General features: G+C 59.7%; 3 protein-coding genes across 3 annotated transcripts; all 3 read left to right on the top strand.

Moving 5' to 3' along the window:
- Nucleotides 1–3051: 3051 nt before the first annotated feature.
- Nucleotides 3052–9013, top strand: BESB_046810 (endonuclease/exonuclease/phosphatase family protein; the record flags this gene model as incomplete). The annotated part of the gene is made up of 13 exons (XM_029363132.1): nt 3052–3172; nt 3568–3799; nt 4298–4561; nt 4750–4812; nt 4961–5009; nt 5402–5450; nt 5776–6124; nt 6517–6688; nt 6962–7021; nt 7299–7439; nt 7737–7920; nt 8059–8462; nt 8870–9013. The coding sequence occupies 13 exons, from the start codon at nt 3052–3054 to the stop codon at nt 9011–9013; spliced, it is 2232 nt and encodes a 743-aa protein (XP_029220498.1).
- A 732-nt stretch (nt 9014–9745) lies between these two features.
- On the top strand, nt 9746–10552 carry BESB_046800 (uncharacterized protein; the record flags this gene model as incomplete). The annotated part of the gene is made up of 2 exons (XM_029363131.1): nt 9746–9918; nt 10006–10552. The coding sequence occupies 2 exons, from the start codon at nt 9746–9748 to the stop codon at nt 10550–10552; spliced, it is 720 nt and encodes a 239-aa protein (XP_029220497.1).
- Nucleotides 10553–11408: 856 nt separating this feature from the next.
- BESB_046790 (uncharacterized protein) lies at nt 11409–16709 on the top strand (the record flags this gene model as incomplete). The annotated part of the gene is made up of 9 exons (XM_029363130.1): nt 11409–11525; nt 11857–11919; nt 12189–12520; nt 12911–13014; nt 13311–14071; nt 14705–14830; nt 15026–15618; nt 15755–16066; nt 16514–16709. The coding sequence occupies 9 exons, from the start codon at nt 11409–11411 to the stop codon at nt 16707–16709; spliced, it is 2604 nt and encodes an 867-aa protein (XP_029220496.1).
- Between the last annotated feature and the right edge of the window lie 190 nt (nt 16710–16899).

Below are 16899 nucleotides of genomic sequence, written 5' to 3'. Positions count from 1 at the left end.
AGAATAGAGTCCGAGCTGAAGGATGAAGGAACGAAGGGAGGGAGGAGACAGCGGACCAGACTAACGAACTAAACAGAGGGCAGGCAGACTATTCGAAGAACGAGAGGCCTGTGAACGGATATGTCGTTTTCGGATACTTTCAGAAAACAAGTCCGTCTCTGCGCGAGCGGATTCTGAGAGCTGCCCCGCTTCATCAGATCCTGTCATCTTAGGATCGCTGAAATGTGCGTGCACGCAATGAAGGGGTGCGTACCGAAGGCATGCGTTTCCTCGAAGTGACACGGCAGTTGGGGTATGTGTACCGATGGAAGCCATGGTCTGTGGAGTTCGCTCTCTGCGTGGTGGTCGCCCTTCGAATGAAGGCAAGGGAGATGTGAGAAATGTGAAGAAGCGGGCCGTAGGGTAACGCCGAAGCTGTTAGTTATGACGTGACAGATTTTGAACTCCTGTACAAGCCAGCGACGCTCTGTCTAAGGAGGTGTAAGGCTTGCAATCGTATTCGGTCTTCCTCGTACGGCAGTGTGTGATACCAATCGTGTTGAGTCTTCTGTTTGCCAACTGTCGCCTTTGTTCTACCTGCCACACCGGCAAGGAGCTTCTCGAAATGCTGCTCGTTTTTTTACCTTGTTGGTCTTATCGTTTTTGTTTCAGCTGTGTGTGCGTGCGCTCGTCTCCCGGTGGTCGCGGCCGTCGTGAACACGGACGCCGGCGCTTCCCCGTCGTCCTCGGAGTCTTGGACAAACCGAGAGTTTTTTATGTGGATGTGCAGCAGGACACCTTCGTTCCAATAACTAGCGAGGGTGACGCCAACGGAGGCGCGTGCCCGTGAGTGTTGAATGAGTGACTGATGAAGCCACGCTAGATATCTCTCGAGCTTTCAAGATCTTGGCATGCGAAAATCATACTAATGCGAGAGGGTACGCAGCCGAGCACGCAGCACAGGCAGGGTACAACTGCGACTGAGGTCCGCTTGCCTCGCGTGGCATTTTCTCCAATCAGCTATCACGTCACTCGTCCTCCTGCGATATTATTGGTACCGGAAAGCAGAAAAACCGTCAACACGACGCGGTGTCTGTACACCCGCTCAGTGCGGATTCCTAAGGAGTTCAGCAGCGTCGAGGTTTGAAGCGAAAAGGGGTTTAGCGAGCGCGTAGCTTGGAGGCGCTAAACAGGAATTCGTGCGGCTGGGACACACGGGTCGACGTTTTTGGAAGCTGAATCTGGGCTTCCACGGGGTGCGGCACGCCGCTTACTGCTTTGATTGCGTAACAATCGAACAGATCGTGACGGTCTCCTCGGCACCCAGCACTGCTTTGTGCATTTGCTGACACACTACCGCAGCTATACACACCCAATACGATCAGCATGCAACGGCTGTTCGATGTCCTATATCAGCTTGTAAAGTTATACGAGGCTCTGAATACACCGTCTAAAGTTGTCCGCATGCTCCAACACGTTCCTGGTAAACGTGTCTCTCCGCGACCTCTGCGCCGAACGCAGTCGTTATCAATGATGCTCCTTAGATCGGACATACAATTCCGGGGTGCGGAGCCGAAAGAGCAGGCGCTAGCCTTATCCACAGTGAAAAGTGACTCCTGTGTCTTGTGCTGCACCCGCGCATTCATGCTGAGCTGGCTCTGCGCAGTGCTGCCCAAACGCAGCTTTCGGTGTGCAGCGCGTACGCCCGAACTGCTGCTGGTATCTAGTGTAGAATATTCACCACGCATAACTTCTGAAGACCGTGGCAACTGCTTCAGCGTGCGGGCGGCTTCATACTCACTGCGGACTTGCCGCGCCTGCAGTGTGTGCACGACTAGCTGAGACCGGTCTGCGTTCTTTCTGGTTCGAGACGAAGATGTGTCGCACGAATGAAAGGGCTACAGAGGCCGTCGCTTGTGGTTTTCATTCTTTTCGAGCCGTCGACCTGTACGGTTGACTGGACTCAATTTCAGGAAGTACACAGGAAAGGAATACGAATCGGGGGACTCGTTCCCTCTCCTCAAACGTCCTGACAGCAGCATGCAGCGAGAGAACAGACGCATGCAACGAACGACGACAAGAACAACACCATCGGGAAACAGAAAACCTGTTTCTGAGCCGTTCCTTCCTTAAAGAGCTATTCATTCAGACTTCTCCTTCTTCTGATGTCCACTTTCACTTTTCTCTCCACTTTGTTGCGCTTCTTGGTGCCCTTTGTCTTCACACCCGGCCGTTGTCTGCACGCATGTTGGGAGCCGATTCTTCGGCACTGCCACATTTTCCAAGATTTTTTTGTGTTCCTCCTGGTTTTCGTTCGTCTTGACCCTGCCTTCTTTTTTACCCCTCTGAACCCGCCTGTCTCCCTGTGGCGTTTCGACATTGTCCTCCCTGTCTCCGGTGTTCTTCGCCCGTGCTAGTCGTGCCTCACTTTCGTCAACCTCCCGCATCGCATCGTCTGTTTCATCGTCTTCTTTCGTGTGAAGAGCACGTGGCTATGACCCGCGGAGGTTTTTCTGTGCGATGTTTCCGTCTTCACTCTTTCCGCGTGTTGTTTCTGGAGTTCTTTTCTACTTTCGCTGCCCACTTCTAGCTGGTCCCGCCTCGTCGACTTCTCAGTATCGACCGTTTTCTCCGTTGCCTCATTGGCGCCTCTCGTCTCCCTCGTTTTCCTCCCTCCTGCTCTCTCGGTCTTCACCATCAGCCTTTCTTTCCTCTACTCGTTTCCTTTCTCCCCGCCCCGACCTGAAGCACTGCTGGCGACGAGGCTCGTACGCGAGCTACGGTGCGCCTGCTTCCTCTTGTCACTCGAGTTTCCCTGCCCGTCGAGTCCTTGGCAGTTCGCGGGATGCTTTAGCGCTGTGCACGCCTCGTCCCTCGCTGGTCTTCTCTTCGCCCCCTCGCGCGGCGCCTGCGGCTCACCCCGCGCTCTCCTGTCTACCTCGGTCTTCCACGGTTTTCTTCAGTCCGCGAACCTTTTTCTCGCGTTCGGGCTTGTCTGTATCTGACTGCAAAAGACGACTCTTTTCCCTTTCGCCTCCTGCCGCGCCGCTGTCGCCGGAGAACGCCGAGAGGATGGAGAGTGGCCGCCGCGTTTTGAGCGATCTCCTCGTGACTCAGAATTCCGCGGACAGAAAGCTTCTCTTGACCTTCGTGTGGCAGGGGTCTAGAATCAACCTCGACCGCTCATGCGACGGTAGGCTATATCTCTTCTTGAAGGGCTCATTTTCCTCTCGTCGCCTGTCTGGTGTGCGCTCTGAAGTCTTTCCCCCATCAAATGTTGACCCCCCTGCCTGTCGCAGGGGCAGCGCTTGGCGCTGCATAACGAGCACTCGTTGCATCATCGGGGGAAGAGCCTCTGCTCTCTGGTATCTGTCATCTGCACATCGGGATTCTGTGCTGGAGGCCTTGCTAGCTGCTTTGTCTTTCGGACTGGGGGTCCATTCTTCCTCTGTGTCGCTTGCATGCCGGCATCCTCCCGCTGAGGAGGATCTGCAGAATTGTCTTTCCGCGGCAGACCTGCGAGACTGCGCGAGGCTCCAGAGGATGAGCTGTCCTGCTTTCGAGCGCTTCTGCTGTCGTTTCTCTCAGAGCCCCTGGAGCGCCTTCTGCAGCGGCTGAGGATCTCGTGCAAGAAGGCGACACAGAAAAAGGAAAAGGAGGGAGGCAAAACTGCCAAGACAAAGGCGTCCAGGAAGGAAAGGAAGCGAGATGAAACTTCATCACCAAGTGGAAGCACCGCAGCCTTCGGCGAGGGCCTCTCGCCCGAGGCGAACACAGCCACAAAGCAGGCTGAAGATCTCCCCCAACTCTACCTCAGACGGTAGGGCATATTTATATATATATATATATATATATGGAAGAGTTTTGGGACTCTAAACCCTATATATATATATATATATATATATATATATATATATACCTAAACCCTATATATATATATATATATATATATATATATATATATATATATATATATATATGATACTGCGCACGGGTATTGCTTCTGTCTCCTCCTGCTCGTACGCGTTCCCTGCGAAAGAAAACTCTATACGCGAACCTGCTTGCTAATGCAGTGTTAGGCAAGGACGTATAAATATAGGTCTATGAATCTCATGCGCCCGCGTGTGCACGCGTAGACATGTTCTACGCAAGCGGTCTACAGAAGCGACCTTCGATGTTCGCTGCTTTCTCGGTTTTTCGTATGCCACAGATGAATGTGCCTGCTACAGTGCTGACGCAGAGGCAGCGAAGTTGAGCATTGGAGCTTCGTCGCGTTTTTTCTCCTGCACTTTGTTTCTTCCTATTTGCATGCGTTCAGCAAGGATGGGACTGTCGCCTCGGGCGACGACGCCTGCGGCGCCGCCTTCGAGCGGGGGGCCTTTGTTTGCTTTTCATCTTCCGCTCCTCGGCCTGTTTCGTCTGATGGAGCGGAAGAGCGAGGCGAGCAGAACACCCTCGCAGAAAAGAAATCCAGGACAGGCGAACCGTCGCGCCTTGAAGACGGCGTGGAGTACGCGCTGCGCGTTGTCTGGGATCCGCCGGTCGTGCGCAGCATCTACGTGCCGCAGGCTGTCTATACAGGGTGAGTGTCGGCGTTGCAAGCGAGTTCCTTTTCTCTCCGCGTGGGCCTTCGCGGATAACTTGGCAGACGCTCCCTTCTTCATCTACCAGTGCACGTGCCCCCCCCCTTCCCCCCCCCCCCCCCCCCCCCCCCCCCCCCCCCAGGCTGGCTTGGTGTTTGCTGCTTCTCTTCGCTGCGCTTGCCCTCAGGTGCCCCGTCCTCGTGTGTCTCGCCACCGAGCACGCGAGCGAAGACGACATGGTTATCGAATGGTAAGCGCGGAATCTTCTTTGTTGGTATGCTTGACAGGCATTTTCAAGGGCAGTGATGGGGGTTTGAGGGCTTCCGCTGCACGCCGTGCTGCGCTTCGCGGCTTTGTATGTCTCCGCGAACTCTCTGTGTCTTCTTCTGTTGATGCAGGCGCTACGCCGACAGCGGACCAGATGGGGCAGTGATTCATCGAGGATGGGTGAGAGGCTAGCGCGGTGCACGCGCGCAGTGAGATTTGCGCATGGGTAGATCGACATACAGCTGTTTCTGTCTGTCTACGTACATGCCTTCACAACGTGCACACGCCTATGTGTCCGTATGTATTTAATGTATGAGTGCATAAGGGAGGGCGGATGGGCACCTCGCACAGGTGAAAGCGGAACAGCGGTGCGAGGTCAGGACTTCTTCGGGTGCGCACAGCATTGCCGTAGTTGTGAGTGCGGCTTCGTTCCTGGTTCACTGGCGCCTCAGCAGTTCCACGCGTCTGGGGCGTCTACCGGCCTCTGTCGCGCGCGCATGTCGTTCCTGCTCACAGCCGCAGTTCTCTGACTCTCTCACTGCGTTTGACTCTGTTACTCTGGGTTCGCGCAGCACTACACACCCACTGCGTCGGACGAAGGAAAGATATTTGCCGTGACAGGTGAGCGCGGTTCTGAAGCACCCGCGAGAGTTGCCTTCCCACGACGACGCGCGAAAGTCGCCGCAGAGAGAGAGGGTTCAGTTGCTGCTGCATGACGGGACGCGTTCTCGGAGGCCACGCAGAGGCCGATGCTCACGGATATCTGTGGAGCGCCGTTGAGGCGACATGCACCGTGCCGGCCTTTTTGCTGCGACCTCTTGTCACCCACGCGCGTCGGTGTGCATGCGCAGCGTTTGACATCTCGAGCGGCTTTCAGCGGCCCGCCTCTCGTCCCCTCCTTGCGCCGAGGCCTGTACCAGTGTCAGTCTCCGATGTGTGCCTCCAGCCTACCATCCGCAGTATCGCGCGTTTGCCGTGACGCTCGTTCTGCCGCCGGTCCTGGTCTGCCCAGCCCTAGCGTGGCACGTGGAGCGCGTTCGGGCGCTTCGCCCTCCCACGCGCGAGGCTGCGTCTGCGCCTACCGTCCATTCGCCGGCGTGGCCGTCCTCCACGAGCGGCGGCCTTCGCGTGTGCAGCTTCAACATCCTCGCAGGCGCCTACGCGCGGACGCCGCACGCTGTGCAAGCCATGTATCCCTACTGCAGCGGTCACCACTTGGATCTGCACCATCGCCGCGCGCTCCTGGGGAAGGAGCTGCGACTGCTCGACGCAGACATTGTGGCGCTTCAGGAGTGGTGAGCGTCCCGGAGAGGAGCTCTTCGCCGGCCTCCGAGGTGGTCGCCAGGCGCGGGCGCCGTTTCAGTGGTGACGTGCTCAGTGCCATGAGAGCTGCGGGATGAACACCGTGTACGAATATAACAAAGGAAGCTCTTTTGCTCTTCATGAACGGCGTTACATATTAGAGTATCTGCGGTCGTGGTACTTCGCGAGTTAACACTGAAACGTATTCATTTTTGAGTTTGAACATCCTGCGTATGCTTCAAGGGAGGTGAAGTCACTCAGGATCCAACTGTAGGTCCATTTGGATCCCATTAATTATGAAAGAAAATCCTATCTAGTATAGTTCTAGATAGACGACATGTGGAGCTGCAATATGCGTGTCTCTCGCCCTGCGTGTGTTCGCCAGCTCGTCGTCGCTCTACTCGTCGTTCTTCGCCCCGTTGTTCAAAGAGGACTACGAGACTTTTCTGCACTGCAAATTCAACGCGCGAGTCAAGGAGGGCTGTGCGCTGCTCGTGCGGAGGAACATGTTCTCTGTGCTCAAGGAAGGCCACATCGTCTTTCAGAAGGAATTTCTGGTGAGGCGCTTCAGAATCGGGGGCGTGGCGGCAGACGACAAAAGAAAAATCGGCGTGTCCAGGCGTGCTACGGGCAGAGGGATTTCTATTATTAAGGTCGTGACGGATATGACATGCACTGGCGCACATATGCCAATCAAAAAGCGGACGCAGACCTGGCCGTGTGTGCGCGTTTACCGACGAGCTGGCGTGCGCGCACTTGGCTATCTAGGCCTATTTTCTTGTTGCGTACCTCGGAGTATCCGTCGTTTTCTGGCTATCTTGACTGTCCAGGAGAACCCGCGGTTCGATGACCTGCGCGCTCAGCTGCGCCACAAGTGGCCTCGTTTCGAGGTAAGTCAGCGACGCCCTCGTGTTGGCGCATCTGCATGTGCGCGCGAGTGCCTCACATCTGTCTGTGCTGTTGTCTCTGAGGCCGCAGAGGCAGCAGATGGAGAGCCAAGCAAAACCCTGGTTCTTGCGGGCGCACGCGCAGTTGCTCACTATGCTACGTGAGCGTATCTGTCGTCTGCTCCCTCAAGCTCTCTCTCAGACTCAACACAGTTGCACGTCTGCTTAGAGCCGTGTGGGGGGTGACAACTTTGTCACACTGTTGTTTGTTTCTTCGCAGAGCGAGGTGCTTCCGAACCTGACGACTGTCATGCAGTACGCCGTTTTGAAGCGCCGCGAGGCGGCGCAAGGAGAGAACCCAGAGTTGCCGCGGACGCTGATCGTCGCGAATACCCATCTGTTCTTCCATCCGTATGCTCGCGTAAGTCTGAAACGCGTACTCGTCTGAATCGTCTTTTCATTTCCCGTCGGAAAGAAGAAACGGGGGCAGAGGGAAGTCGCTTATGTAAAGCTGTAACTCTATATAAGTGTATTTCTGTACACACATAAGCGCATGTAATGCTGTCGGAGTCGAGAGTCCTCATGGGCGGTTAGGGCAGGGACGTCGGGGCTGCGGACGAGGCGATGGAATGAAGACTTCGTTGCTGGACGTCTGGTTCACATGCATTCGAGTCTGGTCTCATCGTCTTCTGCGATCTCGCCTTCCTCCGCGTTGCAGCACGTCCGCCTTCTCCAGCTCTACGTGATGTCGCATGTGATCAAAGACCTCCGAGAAGCGTTTGCTGCGGAGCAGCTCCCGTCGGTCGTCCTCTGCGGAGACTTCAATTGCCAGCCGGGCACGGGCGGCATCAAACTCTTGAAGGACGGAGGCGTGCCTGCGCACCTTGACGACTGGCTCGACGGTAGGCGCGCGCCGCGGGGGGGGGGCGGGGGGGGGGGGGCGAGTTGCGGGTGGAGGCTGCGGAGGCCCGTCGCTGCGGCGAAATAGAGCCTGTAGGCCAGACGCCCCCCGTTCTGGGCGCCACTGCCGCTGCGTGCAGGGCTGTCGTTCCGCTGGGAAGCAGACGAAGACGCAGGCGCCGAGGAAGAAGAGGAGCAAGGCGATAAAAAGGCGAACGGTGGCGCACCCGAGGCAGGTGCCAAGGGCACAGCGAAGAATGTCTCCGACGACCACATTTCGCCTCGCGCCGCTCCTGCTGCCTTTTCGGATGCGGCGTCCGCGGCTACCTCGCCTGCGCAAGCCCCAGAGCAAGAGGAGACAACAGCAGGCCGGAAAGAAGAGACAAGTGCAGCAGAAAACGTCGCGAATCCGGGAGTGGCTCTACAGCTTCCGGGAGGGCTCGACCTTCAGGACTGCTACGCGGCCGCGCCGCTCGCCTTCTCGAATTTCGTCTGCGGCTTCCGCGCGACCCTCGACTATATCTACGCGTCTGGGGATTTCGAGGTGAGGGCCTGGCAGGCGGCTAAATGGAGGCTGGCAAGGTGGTGGGATCCGCCACGGGTGCGGAGGGGGAGAGGGGGGGTGGGCTCTGTAGCGCTCAGTCTCAGAGGAGGCGGTTGTGGCGAGTAGCCAAGGAGCTGAAGTGTGTTTGATGGAACGTCGCAGTTCCTCGAGGGCAGAGGTATTCGAAGATCCCGCAAAGGGCAGCGGACGGCATGAGGCCCATTGAGATCAGGTCAACCGGGGCTTTTCGATTCGGCGCACGCTGCCGTTTTTTCAGTATTCTGCTTGAAATGGCTCGATTTTTCGGTGAGGGGTTCCCGCCGCTTCCGTATTCCTCTCTCTTGATTGGTCTCGCGACACGCATGTTTTGTTTTACGTGGATGTTTTGTGTGGCTACCCTGCTTCAGGTGGCGGCGCGCCTGCCTGGAGTCAGCGAAGAGGCTGTGAGCGCGCACGGCGGGCTGCCTTGCCACGCGTATCCGTCAGACCATTTAGCGATTGCTGTCGATCTTAAGTTGCGCGCGCCGCCCAGCGAAAATGACAAGCTCTAAAGCCGGCGAACAAAACCGGTTCCCCTTTTCGGTCGCGCGCTCGGAAACCGTCAGTCCACCGCAAACGTATTTGCAGCCGTCGTCGCGACCCCCGCGTACACTCCATCCCACACCCGGCTCTTCCCCTCTACCGTGTGCGTACTGTGAATGTGGCTCGTTTACCGACATGAGGAGGGGTGAGTTCGCTTGCAGTGCGTCATCGCTTGAGCGGCGCCGAGAAAGCAGTTGCAGGCTTGAAGCGGAGACGTCTCGCGCGCCATTTCGTTGTTAGGGCATTTCGCTGCCCATGTGAAAGACGTTGGCCGTTCGAGTTGTTTCGCTATACGCAGGCATTCCCGGGTGCTTTGCTCTGCGTTCGGCTTCCCTATAGTTTTGCCGCGTCTAAATTGTCACCCGCGGCAACGCGTCTATCCGCCAGCTTCGCTTGCGGGGCGCTTCGTCCTTAGACACACGCACCTTCCTCGTTGCGCCGCGTCAGGGTTCACCACATAGCGAACCTACAAATGTAGCGGCTTCAGTCACGGGAATAGCTGCCGCAGTGAGGCAAAACCCAGAGTGAAGCAGCCAGACACCAAACAATCCCGGGTCGGTCAATCTGTTTTGTGTTCCCCGTGGGGCTGTGTGTCGTCACTTTTGGCTGCTTGGAGGTTCACAGTGAGCATACAGTTCGCGTACGGTGTGCGAGAGCCCGTGGGAATCAGGTAATATGCTAAACGGTGCACGACATCTCAGATGCAAAGCAGTGCAGTGAATTCGCTGAGTCTCGTGAACGAGGCTCTGCGTAGTTCCTGGCCCTCCGGACAGACACGTGCCCGTCAGAGTTTGTCGCCAGATGTACCGGTGCTTTCGCCGTACTGGTATCTGATGTTGAAAACATGCCAACGGAGCTGGCTATCATCTCCCGGGTGCGTCTGTGGCGGTGGAGTCGGCCGAGACGTCCGCCGCGCGTACAGAGCCGCTCGCGCAGCTTCGTGAGCTGGTCAGCGCCTCAGCGAGCGCCGTCGCGCCTGCGGCGGACGCAGTGCAGGCAGCAGGCTCAGATTCTTCGATTCAGCAGACTCGTGCCCCCCGTGCAGCGCCTGCGCGGCTGCCTCCGCGCTCGGAGCGTGTCCCTGGCGCCGCCCACAGAGCCCCTGGGGCGTTGGCGGGCGGGCCAAGGCGTCGGTGGAGGCGTTGGGCCCTGGGGCGGAAGGCGACAAAGAGAAAGAGGAGCACATTGAGAAAGACACGAGGGGAGAGAGAGCGAAGAAGGGAGCGGAGGACGAGGCTGCTGCGCGGCGAGAGGGAGGCGAAGCGAAAGAACGGATTGGGCGAGGCACTCAGGAGGCCGTGCTGCAGGTCGGAGGCGAGCCGGCGGACAGGAAAAATGACACGCCAGAGGGTCCGGAGAGAGGACGACCGAAACAGAAACAGTCCCGAGCGGGCAAGGGCGAACCTGAGGGCTGCTCCCGAGCGAACAACTTTGCACATCAAGAGGGCAAGGCGAAGAGGAAGGGAAGGCCGCGGTCGACTGGTTCGATGAAAGCGAGGGGTCTCTAACGGGATCTCGGCGGCTGCGGTGGCGGCATTTGACTCCTCCTTCAGCCTCGTCGCCTTCGTTGTCCTCCCTCTCACCTTTGTTGTCTGCGGCCGTATCCCTGGCTCGCCCCGCGCCGCCACTCACCTCTTCTCTGGCGTCTTCCCGAGTCTCATCGAGGGCAGCCACGCGAGCCTTACGCAGGTCCCTGAGACTGCCGCCGACTACCTCACCCCGCGAACAGAAACAGAGAGATGAAGAAAATCCACACGGGAAGGGTCAGACCGAGCGAGAGGAAGACCCGGAGGCGAGCGGCGACGCGAGAAGCGCAGACAGACGGAGCCCCTCATGCAAGTGCACAGCGCGAGAGCGGAAGGAGCGGCGCGGAGAGAGAAGGGCGCAGAGCTGAATCACAAGAGATGGACGGAGCAATGACGGCCTCTGTCTGTGCGGCAGCTAGCGCCTGGGCGGCCCAAGCTGCTAGCGCGCCTCAAGCGCGAAAGAGGCGCGGCGGAGAGTGTGGAGCCAGCTTTCGAACTGCCCGCGCCTGCGCGGCTCATCCACGAGGATACGCTATCGTCTTTGGGTGACCGAATGCAAGACGCTGAAAGGGTTCTTCCTCTCGCCCTGCGGGAGCTGCACGAGAGGAAAATCGTTCCGCTCTTCGGGTTTCATCGGGCTGAAGGAGCGACGCCTTTCCCGTTCTCCGCGCCTCGTCAGCTTACCTCGTCGCCGTCTCGCATGTCCTCAGATGGCGGCCGCGAGCCCGCAGAAGCCGCGTGAGAACTGGGCCCCGACGACAGCCCCAGGGACGGTAGCGAGAGAAGTCGGCGACTAGGCCCGGGGAGAGAAAGAAGCAGCGAACACAGAGAAAGAGAAATGCACGTGGAGCGCATTGACGGAGAAATGACACAAGACGAAGGAACAAACAGTCACCTTTCTGACTACGAGTCAGCGGACGGCGTGCCGAGGGCGTTTTTTGACTCACGGTTCAAGGTAGGCGTGCTGGAGTGGTGGTGCGACTCGAGCCTCTTTTCCAAGAGGGGACCCGCAACAATCGGGTCAAGTAGATCCCAACTCTAAACCCGAATATTTTTTTTTTCGTATGGAATGGGCATTATGGCTGTCCTCGCTCACTCTCTCCGTGGTCCGCCCGCTTCCCTTCGCGTTCTTTATTTCGCCGTTGCTTATCGTTTAGATTCTTCCGTGGCGTGGCCTTTCTCGGACGCTTCAGGCTTTCCTTCGCTGTCTGTGCCCTGCTGCAAGATTGGTTTTGCTTCTTCTTGCACCCAGACGTCTGCCGCGTTTTTGCGTTTCGCGCACTCAGGCCTGGCGCGTGGAGTGGCAGGCACTTTCGGGCCGCCTTGGCGCGCACGCATTCTCCGCGGAGGTAGGTCGCCGAAGCGTCTTCGCTCGAGCGCCATCCGAAGAATCGTCACTTCCGGCGTGGTTGCCGCGGCTCGGAGCCCGAAATGTCATTCCCGTTTGCTCACTAGGCAGCGCGGCTACTACAGTAGGCATGCAGATGCAGGGGCCTTTGGAGCCTGTGGCGCATTTCGCCGCACGTGGATGTGATTGTACTGCGTCTCTCCGTCACTTCTGGCTCTCGCGCAGTGGGGTGTGGCGTTTGCGCGTTCTGGCGTGTGTGCGCAGGCGTAGGAGTCGAGTGTGTCGCGGAGCCTCGCCGCGTGGTTCGTCGAGGAGCCGGCGGCGCACCACCGCGTGCCGTCGGATGTCGCGGTGCCGACCAAGACGCTGGAACTCGCGGGCGCTCTGAATGGCGTGGACCTGAGCCGATGCGTGCGCAAGCTGTCACTAACTGCGAGTTCAGTTAGCGAAGGCGCAGCAACTGGAGGCGGAAGAAGAGGCGCGCGTGGCGCAGCGCCGCGCCCGCGACCTGCGCCGGCACCGGCGCCGGCGAACTCAGAGGTTCTCTTACGCGGGCTGCCCGCGGCCCTCGCTTTCCGAGCTCCTGGCAGCGGATTCCGACGGTGACGCGCCTGGGGCGCGGAACAGGACGACAAGGTTCGTGCTCTAGGCCGCCGAGTGGAGTCGAACGACCCAGCGAGGGGCGGACGAGAGCGAGACGACTTCGGGAAGCAGGCGGCAGGGCGCACCACCGCGCAGGTTTCGGCGGCACTCTTCTCCACCCGCCTCTCACGCTCGGTATTCCTTTCAGAGTCGCTCCTTGAGCTCGCGGCAGAGCGACAAGTCCGCGGAGCCGCGGTCGTCTTGTCGCGCGGCGAGAGGGCAACGCACGCGAGACGCGGCGGGAGGAGGCGCGGCAGATCCCTGCGACGACTGGCGCGAAGCCGAAGAGCGGGGAAGACGCCCGTTGACGACAGAGTGCCTCGTGTAGTGCGCCTTGGCAACCGTCGCAGAGCAGCGGCCTCTCTCGCTGGAGCTGCAGAGTGCGTCGCGGAGGCTGGAGCACGCCTGCGGCTTCACGCGCCGTCCGCGGCTGTCTTCCTCCCCTGGCAGGTCGGTCAGTTCTGCGAGCCCTGAAAGTCACGGGCTAGTCTCCAGGGACAGCAGAACCGTGAGGGCCCCAGCCGGCGGTGAGCCAGACGGCAGCAGCCGCGACGCCGTGAGCCAGACGAGGACCGGGAAGCAGAGACCGCTGGGGGAAGGAGGGCGAACGGGAAAATCGACAGCGGCTGGGCACTTCCCAAGAAGCTTACACGACCGGGCTTTGGACGGGGAGGAGCCCGGCGCGCGACGCCGAGAGGGGAAAAGCGACGGGGAGGAGTCGACGTCCGTCTGTCCGCCGTTGTTGGGCAGAGGTCGGCTCGCGTCAACTCGAGGTCGCTCGCATCGAAGCCACTACCGACTTCTTCTCTTTGGCGCGGCCCTCCCACCGTGCCTGCGGGTGGAGAGCCTTCCTCTCCGCGCCGTCGCGACGCGCTCGCGGAGGTCTTCTGTTCTTTCCGCGCCGCGGATCAGCGGCGATGGTGAAGGCCACCAGTCTGCTTTGCCTTGTCGGCGTGTTGCTGCGGCACCGGCGGGCGCGGGGCGCTCACTGCATCGAGTGCGATGGCGGCCAGGTCGTCGCAGAGACTGCAGCCTGGTTTGCCCTGCGCTGCCTTCGAGTCGACAGAGAAGGCGGCGACGAGGGTGAAGATCCGCAGTCGGGTTGTACGATGGAGGTCCACCAGAGGGCTTCACACAAGCTGGGAGGCGCGGCGCCATCTCCGGCAGAAGGCGCTGGCGACGCGCCCACAGTGGAGCGGTCTCTGGGGGAGCTGCTTTGCTGCTCAGTTTGCGGCATGCAGTTCGCACATCCAGCGTGCGCCCCAGGCCGTCGAGAGCATTCGGAGAACGAGAGTGTGGAGTTTGTTTGCGCATCGTGTGCAGACCGAGTACAGCGCACAGCGGCAGCGGCGGCAGACACTCCGTGTGGGCAAACGGCGGTGCGTGCGGCTGAAGACATCGTCCGCGTAGTGGAGAGCGGCGCAGTCCCGCGATCGCATTTTCTGCGCGCCACAGTCAATAGACAAGTGGACGAATCTACACACGCGCTCGCCCAGTTCCTGCTTCGGCGCGTAAGTGACCATGTCCGCGAACAAATCGACGTCGCTCTCGCGCGGTTTTTGAAACTGGCCGCGGAGAGAAGACCCGACGGCCGCCGGACGGCGACGACGCCGGGCAAGGCTACCGTTTTGTGGAGCTCTCGGATCTCCTCGCGTGTTTGCAGTCGAGTACCGTAGTCCTGTCCTCGCCTTTTACAGGACGCTGCAGCCATGTCAAGCTCCTTCTCGCCCTCTACGCGCGCGACACAGTCGGGCTCCGCTGTCGTGCGGAAGCAGGGCGGCAGGTACACGCGTCTGGTTCCTCGTTAGCGTCTTCGCTTCCTCCTTCGGGGGGTCGTCCGCAGTGTGTTCATCTGCGCGTTCGCTCTGTCGAGTGCCTTGCGCGCCGGCATCGGGTAGCCACGGTGGTTTTTCTCGTCCGCGTCCGGCGCCGCGACCGGGTCAGCTCGCAGTGCCCGCTGTGGTCGAGGCGTCGCCGTTTCATGCGCGCGTCTGTCTGCGCACGTGCGAGCTCTCGCAGCACTGGAAAGCGTCTGTCTGTCTAGTTTCCTGCGGCCCCGCCACCCGCTCCTAACGTGGCTCGCTGAGCAGCTGGGCTGCTGCCGCTGCTGCCGGCTCGCCTTGCATTCGCTGCGGACACCGCAGCGGGCCTGGAGTGCTTCTCGAGAAGCAGATGCCCCAGCAGAGGCGCCCACCGACAAAGACGCGGGGGAGGTGCTTCTGAGCGAGGGGGATGCGAGGCCCGCGGAAGACACCGCGGTGCACAGGCCGGTACATGCGAGAGTGAAAAGGACATCGAGAGCGTTGACTTAGACGCCAGCGCCTCTTAACAAGGGATGGCGGAGGCAGGGGAAATGCTGGACAAGGAGGACGCCGTCGCCCAGCCGCCGCCGTGGCTCCCGGCGTGGCTCGCATCCTCGCCTTCACTCAGATCCCTTCGTCAGTTGACTGGACCTGCGAGGGCAGCGGCCAGGCTGCGCGTGGCTCGAGGCGACAAGTGCAGAGCGGTGGGGTGCGAAAATTACCGGCGCAAGCCACGACGACGTTCGTCTCACCCTGCCCGGCGCCGTGGGCGAAGGGACGGAGGAGGCGCAGCTGCGCCAGCTCGCGTGTCGCCAGCGCCAACGCGTGCGGGCGCTTCAGAGGGGCGTTCTTCTGGGGGTTTGGTCGCCTGCGGTCTCTTCTTCCTCCTTCCTGCCCGCGTCCTGTGCTTGGAGCAGCGGAGCCGCCTCCCTGCGCGGGCGGGAGGCGACGCGCAGAGTTGTAGGCGCGGAGGGACCGGCGATGGAGGCGAGGCGGAGGAACTGTGCGGAGGAAAATAGAGACGCGGCTGACGGCAGGACGCTGAAACCGGCGCCCACAGGCGGCACGCGGGCGCCGGATGCGGAGGGAGCCCCGGAGGCGAAGAGAGGGCTTAGAGAGAAGACGCCAGATGAGTGGTTTTCTCACAAAGCGAAGGTGCGGGCAACCGCACTGCAGCAGCTCGCCGAGATTCTTCAGTCGTCTTCTCCGTGGCACCGCGTCCTGCGTCGCCTGCGAACCCTTCTTGGATCGCTGCAGTAAGTTCGAGGGAGTCCTGAGCCTGTGCGCAAGGGGCTGAGACGCACATGAACCGCGCGCCGAGTCTTGCAGGGGCGACTACTTGGGGAATGTGTTTGTCAGCGTGGCTGGCGGTTTGTTGCGGTTTCTGTTCAGGCCTGAAGTCTCCGTCGGCCTCCATCTGGCCTCCAGCGAAGCCCATACGTATCTGCCCTGCAGTGCCTTCGAGTCCACGTCTCTGATTTCTAATCCCTCACGTGATTCATTCTTCTTTTTCCCCACGGAGCCGCCGCTTCGTGCTTCTCTCTTTTCTCCGCTGTCCTCGAATTCGCCCTTCGGCGCGGCGCCGGCTGCGTGTAGAGCCTCCATCCTACTGAGCAGCTCAGCGCCGCCTGTCGAGTCCGAAAGCTCTTGTGCGGAGTCTTCAAGCCAGTCCGGTGACGCCACCGACGCCGATGGAAGTCTCAAGTAAGGAGGAATCCTCTGTTGATGCGGCCTCTCCTCCGATTGCACGGTGGGGTTAGATCTGCTTTATCGCGTTGAACTGTATCTGGGACGTGTGGCTCCTCGTGGACCTTGCAGAGACACCGGTGTGAGGCCGCGCAGTGGAAAAGGCCGGCAGGACGCAGAACACATTTCGCCACTCCGATTTGTTTCCCTCTGTTTTTTCTTCCTCGCCTCGAAGCTCGTGCTTGCGTCCAGGCATGAGTTCAGTGTTTTGCGGATGAGTCGCTTTGTTTGCGGTGTTTAAAGTAGGCATTTATTCGCTGTTTGTCGGGTCTTTCGTTCTCAGGGGCGAGAGCGCCTGCCTGCCGCAGCTTCCGGATCGACACGGCCAGCCTTGTTTCCCTTCTGGACCCGGCTCTTCGCCTCTGCCTGCTTGTGATGCGACTCTCTCTCGTCTTTCGGTGTCAGGCGAGAAGGGTGCCCGGAAGACGATGGCGAGCGACAGTCAAAGGACCGTGACGGCGAAGCGCGTGTGGAAGCCGACGTGTCTCCTTCTCCTTCACACTCGCCCCAATTGGTCTTTTTTGTCTCGTCTTCTCCCATATGTTTATCGTCGTCATTTTCTCCGCGGTCGGAAGCTGCTGCAGCAGACGACACCCTCTGAATAAAGTTTGCCGCGCTGAGGCAGGTGATGAGGGAAGCGGAAACTGAAGCAGCTTCAAATAGATGCCCAACAGAAAACGTGGAGAGCGTAAGGTGGCCCAAAGGGGGGACGGTATGCAGTTTGGAAACGGACGAGCGGGGACGGCATGGCGAGCACCGCTGGAGGCTGTTGGGGATCTGGTAGAAGCGAT

This window comes from Besnoitia besnoiti, chromosome III (genome assembly GCF_002563875.1).
Source record: "Besnoitia besnoiti strain Bb-Ger1 chromosome III, whole genome shotgun sequence".
Taxonomy (NCBI): Eukaryota; Apicomplexa; class Conoidasida; order Eucoccidiorida; family Sarcocystidae; genus Besnoitia; species Besnoitia besnoiti.
Note: the sequence above shows the minus strand (reverse complement) of the source record. Positions and strands in the feature narration are given on the sequence as shown.